Source organism: Podarcis erhardii (genome assembly GCF_964252035.2).
Source record: "Podarcis erhardii genome assembly, chromosome: 10".
In the NCBI taxonomy this organism is placed as follows: domain Eukaryota; kingdom Metazoa; phylum Chordata; class Lepidosauria; order Squamata; family Lacertidae; genus Podarcis; species Podarcis erhardii.
In genome coordinates this window covers 32,037,271-32,048,019 of record NC_138500.1, presented here as the reverse complement: position 1 = coordinate 32,048,019, position 10,749 = coordinate 32,037,271, and the positions used below count along the sequence as shown (strand labels likewise).

General features: G+C 43.2%; 2 protein-coding genes across 4 annotated transcripts in view; one reads left to right on the top strand and one right to left on the bottom strand.

The window, feature by feature from the left end:
* The window catches only part of LOC309350610 (leucine-rich repeat transmembrane protein FLRT3-like), a 30,145-nt gene extending 22,508 nt beyond the window's left edge, over positions 1-7,637 (bottom strand). Inside the window, exon 1 of the mRNA XM_081877616.1 lies at positions 7,539-7,637. The gene's annotated coding sequence lies outside the window, so the exon portion shown is untranslated. The remainder of the gene's footprint in view (positions 1-7,538) is intronic.
* The window catches only part of CHADL (chondroadherin like), a 16,665-nt gene extending 6,234 nt beyond the window's left edge, over positions 1-10,431 (top strand). For all 3 annotated transcript variants that reach the window (XM_081877605.1, XM_081877603.1, XM_081877604.1), the window contains exons 2-5: positions 2,838-3,006; positions 4,585-6,255; positions 7,451-7,617; positions 8,306-10,431. In XM_081877605.1, coding sequence (XP_081733731.1) covers positions 2,851-3,006; positions 4,585-6,255; positions 7,451-7,617; positions 8,306-8,597 — 2,286 coding nt within the window. In that variant the 5' untranslated portion in view covers positions 2,838-2,850 and the 3' untranslated portion in view covers positions 8,598-10,431. The remainder of the gene's footprint in view (positions 1-2,837; positions 3,007-4,584; positions 6,256-7,450; positions 7,618-8,305) is intronic.
* Positions 10,432-10,749: the final 318 nt, after the last annotated feature.

Here is a 10,749-nt window from a genome sequence, read left to right as displayed (position 1 = left end):
TGTGCCCTTGAGCCGGACCTGTGACCTGGATTCAGAAATTGAGTAAACATAACAAAAGAGTGGCCAGGATGCCCAGGTAATCCAATCAGGTAACCTGGCAGACAGGATAAAAACAACGCATTTCTGTTGTAGTCCGCCCCTTCTCTGATGTATGCATGATGTATGGAGGGGTGGTCTTGGGCTCTAGGGTGGGCAGTTCAAAAGTCTATATAAGGGCTTGCACACCTTTGCCCTGGGTCCTCCTCCTCTCTCCTGCATGTGGAGGGAGCACCCTGTTGCAACAGCTTTAATAAAGATCAGGCTTACTAGCTGCTTTCCTTCTCAATATTCTCTGGTTGGCTGCTGTTATTTTCCCCTACTGATGCAGAACCTACAAAGGACTCTATAAGGGCTCTTGTGCACCCCATAAGGGAAAGGGAGCGGTTTTTGTTTACAACACCCTTTTGCTGCCAAATAATAGGAAGCTGTCTGGCTAAAGGAATAGGGACACTTCATTCCTAAATGGGTATTTCTCCACAACATGACTGTATGAATTAGTTGTACAGTTCAAGATATAAAATCTGTTCCTAAGTCTAATAAACTTAGAAGCAGATGTTTTAAGTCAGCATTGTGCAATGGGGTGGGTGATGTATTTTTAGTCTTTAAGTATTTCAACATTTGATGAATAATTTGGGATGCTTTGTGTCTAGCCAGCTGCACTGCAGAGACAGACAGACAGACAAACCGGTCATAGTAAACATGTGACTCAGGAAATGGAGATATTGAGACCCAATACCACCAAGGACATGAGACTCAAGCTTAGCACACATTCCAGAGAATTGGGGGAACGTTAGCCTGACCTCAGCTGCTTTGATCTCTTTGAAGTAAAAGAAGGGTATAAATATTGCAGCCGGGTTTGTATCAGGCTGCCTGCTGGCACAGAAGGAACAAAGAGAGTGATGGATTAGAAGACAAGGCTTCTTAGATTTGGCCTAGGGTAGGGATGGCATATCTATGGCCCTCCCTATGTTGCTGGACTCCAGTTGCCATCAGTCCCAGCCAGCAAGGCTAGTGGTGAGGGATGATGGGAGTTAGATACCAAGGACATCTGAATCATACTGTGCTCCTCTGACAAGGAATCAGCCAAGTTTGGAACTGTCCATAAAAAATGCCGCACTTAAAGCAGTACCATACACCTTTGTAAACTCCACTTTCATTGTAATTAGTCGCTTAAAGTACAGGAGCTTCTTTCTCTTAAAAAAAAATGCAGTTCATAACACTTCCAGGTTACAGTTGTGTTCATCACTGGTATTAAACATTCTGTTTATTTTATGTGTGAAGAATGTATTGTAATTGACAGTTTACTGAGCGGAAGGAGAAATATTTTATATTTCCACTTAGCAAGAGTATCCATTAGGAAATCTCCTTTTTTGTATTATTACTTGTAATGGGTGAGGTGTGGAATGAATGAATAAATGAAGTGGTATATGTATGTAAAGACTCTCGTATTCTACAGAGAAAGGGGTCTTCAGGGAGGAGTGAAATCTTAACCTTGGCAATAGAGGAAAATTGACAGGCACAGAAAATAACCAAGACATGCAGATTTGAGAGAACAGGCAAAGAAAAATGAAAATTCACAAAGAAGGTCGCGCAAAAAGAAGGCGAATGAAGGGAAAGCAAAGAAATGAACCTCTTGGCATCAAGTGATGGTTTCATTTTGTTGCATTATGTAAAATAACCTCAACATCAGTTGAGGTGGGGTGGGCAGAAGAGAGGGCTATATTTTTATTGCGCTGTAAATGAAAAATTGCTGATTTTTGCTTTGGGCTTTTGTGCCCAGTTTATGTATGTTTCTAAATCTTCAGGGACTTCTTCCTCCATTTTAATTTTGTCTAAACTATGTTGATTTGTGATTCCAATTGCACACACCCCTCCTCCATTTCCTTCTCTCTCTTGGTCTCTCTCCAAAGCCCCTGCTGTTCTCTTTACTTTGGCTGAGGGGCCTCCCTAAGGTAGGTCAGATTCACTTCTAACAACGGGAGCCTTAACATTTGTCTTTTAAAAACAGCCATTAAAAAATACACAAAGTGAAGAGCAGTGAAGGAAAAGCAGGAAGCAGAAGTATTAAAGAGCTAAATTGATTAAAGTTGTATTCTCAACATCAGATTGCTTTAATTGGTCTTAATTCGCAAGAACTGTGATTTGCTTCCAGTCCAGGAGCAACATTGCAAATGAGGAAGAATGAAGGTTTCTGGTATGGAAATTGCCTGTCTTGGATATATTAAGGTTTTGATTGGCAGGGAGGGGGAGGCAGTGTATCTTAAGATCACTTGCTCAGTTTATACCCCTTTTTATTACATCACAGTGACAATATTAAGGTCATCCGTGTAGAGCATTTTTTAAAAAATACAGTGGTACCTCTGGTTAAGAAATTAATTCGTTCTGGAGGTCAATTCTTAACCTGAAACTGTTCTTAACCTGAGGTACCACTTTAGCTAATGGGGCCTCCCGCTGCCGCCGCACGATTTCTGTTCTCATCCTGAAGCAAAGTTCTTAACCTAGCGGCGTCTGTAACCTGAAGTGTCTGTAACCCGAGGTACCACTGTAAGTGGTTTTGTGCATTCAGCATGCACACCCAGAGCACAAGTCCATTTGTTTAACTGGCACTGAATAAGTATGTTGGGAACACATGCTGAGGATTTGCCTTGTGTTTTCTAACACCTTTCAGGATGCTGCCTTATTCAAACCATTTACCCATCCAGCCTCCCACCACTCCTCTGCCTCCAGCCAGTCCACGACAGCAGCAGAAAGTTTAATATTGCCTTACAACTTGGCTTTCTTGCATATTCCCTACTCAGCCGCTTCCCCAAGATGTGGACCTCTGTGCGCCTTCTTCTGTTGTCAACCCTACTCACTGGAAAGACGGTTGCTGAACGCTGCCCACAAATCTGCCTCTGCGACGGCATCAAGCATCAAGTCATGTGCTTGAACAAGAACCTCACCAAGGTGCCCATTAACATCCCTCAGGTCAGTTTGCGGGAAGCAGCGAGGGACGTGCAACATGAGGTTTGCGCAAGTGCACTTCTGTGAAGCATCCATAGAGCCCTTTCCTCCGACACCGTACTGGCAAAGTTCAAACTGAAAAGAGTTTGGGGGGGAAATTGCCTTGTAAAGTGGTGGATGCTGCTATATTACTCAGCCAAAGCTGTGATGCTACTTATCAGAGATGTTTAATGGGTTTCCTGCATTAGCAGTGGGTTGGAGTTGATGAGCCTTGAGATTCCCTTCCAACTCTATGAGTCTATGAAACAGCTCCAGTTTCTTTAAAAGTTCTAGTGAAGCCATCTAAGGTCTCTCTGACCCAGAGACTTTTTTTTTTTAATAAACAGCTGCTGCCTCTAACAAATTTCTAATATTAATAATGTCAGTTCATCCATTTACATCATATCTAAGGATTTAATCAGACATTCCTTAATCAGTCATATGCCTTGAGCCTTGCACTACCAGAAAGAACAATCTCAGCAATTACAAACAGGTCAAAATAATACACATACATTTTATATCCATTACCTACACTATTAAGACAGTGAGGTGAGTAATTACGATAGCACTAGCACCTAAGATTGGCTCTATCTACATCCAAAACCTGTATACCTCACCCATGCACCATATTACAATTCCACCCCAAATGGATAAAACTGGCATGCCCCCCCTTGCACACATCCTACAGTTGGACTGAGGTTTTAGCTGGAATAATATGCCACTTAAACACAATATTATATTGGACTTCCCCATAAAGTGGAAGGGCCACAGCTCAGTGGTAGTGCATCTGCCTTCCATGTTAAAAGTCCCAGGTTCAATAACCAGATAAAGCTGGGAGAGACTCCCTGCCTGAAACCCCAGAGAGCATCTGCCAGTCAGTGTAAGCAATATTGAGCTAGATAGACCGTTGGCCTGACTCAGCATAAGGCAGCTTCTTATGCTCCTAAATCATAACAAGCCAAATAAGGCATCGTATAGTTATGACAGACCAAGCACTTTCAGAAATCCAAGAACCCAAGTCTCTGTTCCAAGGTATTTTATAATAGTCAAAATCATATCACAGATTATACAACAGAGAAAGTACCCCCTTTATTAAAGTGTATTCTATAACCACCTTCTCAAATAAGTTGTTTGATGCGGCCTGAAAATATTACCCACTCCTTTTTGTACAAACTGCTTTATTTGAAGCTCCTGATACCCTGTGGCTACCCAGACTTGAGACTCCGCAAAACTCTGGTCTCAATTAGACAAATTCCCATTTGGTATCAGGTCCATGCAACTACACATTTATGCTTTTCCCATCTGAAAAGGTCTCTCAATCTTTTCTGGGATTGAAATTGAAGTCTGTTGTTGTGGATTCAAAAGTTGAGACCTATGGGGAAAAGTCATTTTCTATATCTACTCCAAGTAAGGAATAGTTAATAATATGCTAATTTTCTGTTATAACAAAGACACCAGGGAGTGCTGAATTGACTTTTCATCCAGAGGCAACATTGTTCCAAAAGACCGTGAGCAAGACAATTAGTTGAGGATAAAGCTAATGTTTATCTGTGTAATCAACAGGTCACTCAAAGACTTGACCTCTGGGGTAATGAAATCAAAGTCATCTCTGCAGGAACTTTCTTGCCTATTCCATACCTCACCCACCTGAAACTTCAGAGATGTAAGGTGGAAAGCATTGAGGAAGGGGCTTTCAGGGGATTAGGACGGCTTGTCTACCTCAATTTGGCTTCCAACAATATAGCATTCATCTATCAAGAGTCTCTAGATGGCCTCTCCTCCCTCCGGCAGCTTATCCTAGAAAATAATAGCATTGAGGAAATAAAGCCAGGGGCTTTTAGTCAGCTGGGCTTCCTCACCTTTCTTAACCTGGCCAGAAACTCCTTGGTTTACCTACCAGATATGGTCTTCCAGGGACTTCAGTTGATCAAGTGGATTAATTTGTCCCATAACTCACTCAATGTGCTTGCCAACGAGGCCTTTGGTGGATTATCGACCCTTAGGAGGCTAAGCCTAGATCACAATGAACTTCAGTTCCTTCCTAAGGAGGCACTCTCTAGATTGTTTGGCACAGCCCGGCTAGACCTCGGACATAATCCAATCACTTATATTGGTGAGGAGGCCATTGAGATGGCATCCCTGAAACAGCTCTTCTTGGACAACATGGCCCTTCAGGAAGTCTCACACAGAGCTTTTGTCAAGAGCCCCCTGCTGCACACTCTTGACCTGCATAACAACCAGCTGTCCGTGTTGCAGCCACAGACGGAGATGGCCCACCTCAAAAAAATTGACCTAACAGGGAACCCTGTCCTTTGCACTTGTGAAATGCGCCCCTTCAAGGAGTGGGCTGCGAAAGCAAGAATACACACCGATGTGGTGTGTGCTGGTCCTGCTGCCGTCAGGGGAGAGCACCTGGAATCCCTGAGGGCAACAGATATGAAGTGCAGAAGTCACGCATTGGGTGAGGAGCTGCTGCCTAGCCTGGCCACAGTCACCAGGGAACCAGAGAAGGATGCTGTAAGATGCCCACAAGGATGTACTTGTTCACCAGATTCCCAGCATGCAAACTGTGTCAGGAGAAACCTCCAGAGTATTCCCAAAGGCTTTCCAAGCAACACCCAACTTCTGGACTTGCGCCATAATGAGTTCCACTCGGTACCGCAAGACTCCTTCCCTGGTTTGAGAAACCTGACATCACTCCATTTGCAGAACTGCAAGATTGCAAGGCTGCAGCCTGGTGCTTTCCAGGACTTGAAAAACCTCGTCTACCTTTACCTGTCTAACAACAACATAGATTCTGTAGATGCTGATGTTTTCAAAGGGCCTGCCCAGCTTGCATATCTCTACCTGGACCACAATGGATTCAACCAAATATCCAAAAGCTCCTTCACCCTCTTGCCGAATCTCTTTGCCCTCCACTTGCAACACAACTCCATCGGTCAGCTGACCGATAATGATCTGGCTGGGCTGGAGAAGCTACGCTGGTTATACTTAACAGGGAACCGCATCACTCACCTGTCTCCCAAGGCTCTGGGACATGCCAAGCTGCTGGAGAAGCTGCATCTAGACGAGAATCATTTGCAGGAAGTGCCCACCAAGTCTCTCAGAGGGCTGCCCACACTTAGTGAACTGAAGTTGTCCAAGAATCCCATAAAGTACATTGGGGATGGCGCCTTCCTGCCAGTAGCAAGATCTCTACAGCACCTGTATTTGGATGATATGGGGCTAGAACAGGTAAGCAGGGGTAGGGAGGTTGGAAATTAAGACCTGCCTTCTCTTGCCATCATATTCCCAAGAACATCCCTTTGCAAATGTTTCTTTGCTTAATTTTATTAAATACCAAGTTCTCAGGTGTCATAAGAAGAATTTGGGAAATTGTACAAATGTGTTAGGAGGCCCTAACCAAGCTGTAGGCCCTATCTTGCCACCTTCCCCAAATACAAGCTTCACCTGAAGGGGAAATCAAGTCAGACTTGTATTGGTTCATCTAGCTCAGTAACCAATTGACAGCAGCTCTCAAGGGTTTCAGACAGGGGTTTTCCCCAGCCCCACTTGGCAATGCCAGGCATTAAGTGCAGGGCTTTCTGCATGCAAGGAAGGTGCCTGCCTCTGAACTAATGACCTTCCCCCTGGACCACAAAATCTGCTCTTAAGCCTTTAACAGAGATATGAAATGCATTTTCTAGCAGGTGTGGCTTTTCCACACATTGCAGTGGCAACAGGAGAGGCTGTCCCTACTCAAACTCTCTCTGCTGCACAGCTGTTCCATTTCATCTCATGGCTCTTGCAGGCCAAGGGAATGGCCATTGCCCAGTTATCAGGACACAGGCTTCTTATGCAAAAAGGTCCCAGGTTCATTCCTTGACATCTCCTGCTATGACTGGGAAAGATGCCTGCCTGAATAAAACCCCAGAGTGCAGCTAAATGAACCAGGGGTCTGACTCAATATGTCAGCTTTCTAAATGGCTTGCATCCAAAATACCTGCACAATGTATAAATATGATCCTGGGGGTTATTGCTGATTTTCTTTTGATTAAAAGCCACCATCAACTGAAAGGGGCTGGGAGAAGGTACAAAGCAGAAACCACGGCAGATGAGCAAATTTAAAAGCTAGAACTATTATTCCAGCACCCTTACAGCTATAGGTTGAAGATGCTCAGATCTGGTAGAGCAATTCCATTTCCCCATCCAAGTTTTTTTCCTTATAGTAATATGGAACAACCATAATTTGATCAGTCTGGGGTGGGATGTGGAAGCCAAAGTGCCTGGATAAGTAGAAGAGCACATTCCAAAGGGTTCTGGTGGGACATAACAAGTGGGTCAATGTCACCAGAAGTTTCAGATAACTGGCCCAGATCAGGATGCTAGCGTAGAATTTACTGCTGATGTCGTTAAGCGTCTGACAGCCAAACTCGTTCTGTGTTTGCAGATTTCCTCTGGTGCCTTCACTGGCTTGGGCCCACAGATAAGAAGTCTGTACCTTGAGAAAAACAAAGTGCGCAGTTTGCCGAACTTACACAGCTTTACAGCGCTGGAGGTCATCAGCCTGAGTGATGTTCCTTTCTCTTGTGACTGCAAACTTCTCCCACTACGCAAGTGAGCTGCTAGTTCCCACTACTGCACAAGGGCTTGTAGAGCAGCAGTGGGCAGAACGTTTGTCTCTCTTTCTTATTTGGCAGGGCTTCAAACGCATCCTATTAACATGCTCAGACTAGCACTCTTGCCAGCCATCTCAGCAAAGTGATTATGGGCACTGTTCTAGTTTCTGTTGCCTAGTCACAAAATTGTACAGTAATTCAACATGTTCCTCTTTATTGCGAATAAACCAAATAAGGGATGGGGAAGGCCCAAGAACAGCAAATACAAAGCAACTCTTTCATTATACCAATTCACTTCAAATGCTATTGCATCTGCTTTCAAGCCAGTATGCTCTAAGCTGCCTCAAATGCTGCAGTGTATCTAGACTAAAGCTAGGTAAGAGATAGGCAACCCAACACAATCAGAAAACCGTGGTTCATTCGTTCATGCATCAGGCTGATCAGCTGAGCTCCATAGTTGCCTAGGCTGACTTAGATTTTTTTAAATTAATTTTTAAATTAATTCATTAAATGAAATCATCAAGTCTCCATACCTTCCTTTCTCCTCCTCTGTGTTTCACAATAACTGAAGGTCCTCTTGTATCAAGAAGCAAGCTCTCAGAAATGTAGGAAAGTGTGTGACTGTGAAAATACAAAGGCTTAGCACTTAGGCTGATTATATTGCCTCACTTCTTCCTCCTTTTCAGGTGGCTTGACAAGCTGAATCTTAGGGTGGGAGCCACCTGTGGCTCCCCTGCAGAGGTACGTGGCCAGAAGGTGAAGCTCGTCACTATCTTCCAAAGCTGCCCAGGCTGGAATACCAAGAAGACAAAACGAACCAGTTCAACTAAAGCCAAAGCCAAGGCTGGAAGGAGCTCCAGTAAGAAGAGGCTGCAGCAGGCTGGGAATATACGAGTCAAGAAAAGTAGGAAAAGCAGAAGCAGGAAAAGCAAGTTGCTGAAAATGCGCTTCTCCACTAATAGGGGGAGAAAGGCTTGAGAGGGGGCACATTTTTATGGCCTGTAAATCCCTCCATACTACAAAAGGTGCATTTTCAAAGGAATACTTGATAATTATACCAAAAGTCAATCTTAGATGTTAAAGAGGCAGGCAAGTGGAGCACTACGCTATAGCTGTCTGTCTGTACAATCGTGCACTAAGCATGGTTGAAATCTCCAAGATGCTTGTATTGTATAGGCAAATGTGCACACTTAAATATTCTATAGTTTATTCTGCTAGTATGGAAGTAGTGGCAGGTACCGAATACTCCTCTTGTCACCATGATTTAGCCAGACATGTCCTGCACACTTTCCAGGCTGTCTGTATTTAACAAGGGTTTAAAAAGTATTAAGAGCTTGCCATACATACATACGTAATGTAAAGCTTTCTCAAGGTCGCTGAATTTTTTGCCCACATCTGAACTGTGTGCTGTTTCTGCATCTTTGCTAAATTGTATAAGAACCCCCAGTCTCAAGTAGGAGCATTTCGTTGAAGTAGAAACAGCAGTTTCTGTTAGAGGAGATAGTTAAAGTTGACTTTGTGAAGTATATTAGTTATTAAAGTCAATGCTCTTGTGATGCTTTTTCTAAGCATTGGAATATTTGGGCTAAGCTACAATTTGGCTAAGTCTTTGTCTTCTGCTACTCATTGTATTCAGTTTGCCAAATTTATGCATTGATGTCCTACTATACCAATAGCTTTTGGCACTATTTACAGAATTTTGCAATTCAGAGTTGAGGAATTTGTTTTGAATTCTAGCATAGCTTACCACAGAGGAGCAATAATTGGGTAGTGCTAGGAGCTCACCATCTGTAAGCAACCGATGCTCTTCCCAAGGTTAAACTGCCTCTTATCTCTGGTGTGTTCTGGAGTTATCTCTGGAGGCGGCAGACATTCTACAAGAGACAAAATACGGGGGATTTGACGCAATAGCAAAAGAATGTGCATTGAAAGAACCATGGGATAAGATGGTTCCAAAGAACCAAGATGTCCCCAAACAAAAATGAAATCAAGCGTTTCACAGCAGGAAACAAAAGCAGCCGTGGGGGCAAGTTGCAGCACAGCAGATTTACAGCCTTTTTCAAAAGCAAGTTCCTTTGCTTGCAAAATGACTTCTTTCTAAGCATCCATGCTAAAGTTAGCAGCTGAAAGCCGCATGTCAGGAAGCACCTTTTCACTGTAAGAAGCGTCAGACAATGGAACAAGTTGCCCAGGGAAGTAATGAGATTTCCTCCTAGGAGCTTTTCAAAATACCGGGATGATGGAAAAACATGCATAAGTAATGGGCATGATTTAAATCCCAGGAAGCTGCCATTGCAGGGGGCTGGCCAGTATTTATTCCAACCATTATTTCACAAGGTAACAGCTTAGCAGAATGAAAAGCGTCATTATTAATATTTTCTCAAATGGCAACCCTCTTCTGGAGATATACCACGGCCCATATGCTCTCGTGGTGAGAATTTTAAGACTGGTTCATAGTGGCAATGTGGCTGTTCCTGTGAATGTAAATCAAGTAGTTGTTGCTTCACTTCTCAGAATAGATTCTCACAGGCTTAGGCCACTTTTAACCACACCCGGGACCATTGCTGGACTACGGCTGTCATCTGTATGGTCAGGGATGCTGGCAGCTACAGCAACAAAACAAGGAACGAATTCATATTCTTAGAAGGAAGTGCATTGCCAGTGCAATGTAAGAGACAAATCTTAAATGTCACTTTAGTAAAGAATAACAGGAGGTACCACAGCTTAATGACATTGAAATCGAAACGAAAACTCCCCCACAGCTTCAGGGCTGTTTCCTACATGTAACTAAATGCACAAAGAATTATTTGTATGTGAAATATAATTAGAAGCAAGCTCTTTTTATATGGCTATATAAGTATCACAAACAATAAAGCTAAAATATAAACACTTCAGTTACAGCTCTAGCGTGTGTAGATTTACTTTTATTCTTTTTTACATTTATAAAAATGAGATTTACTTTCATTCCTGATGTTAAAAAGCACAGGCTTACTTTCTGCAAGGAGAAAGTTGGCAGAAGATGGGTGGAGTCTGTACAAAAACATACGGTTAGATCAGGACTCTCCCCGTACAGTCTACACATTTATTGTTGAGGAAGGAGATGAAAAACCACCTCACCAGAAGCTTGGGA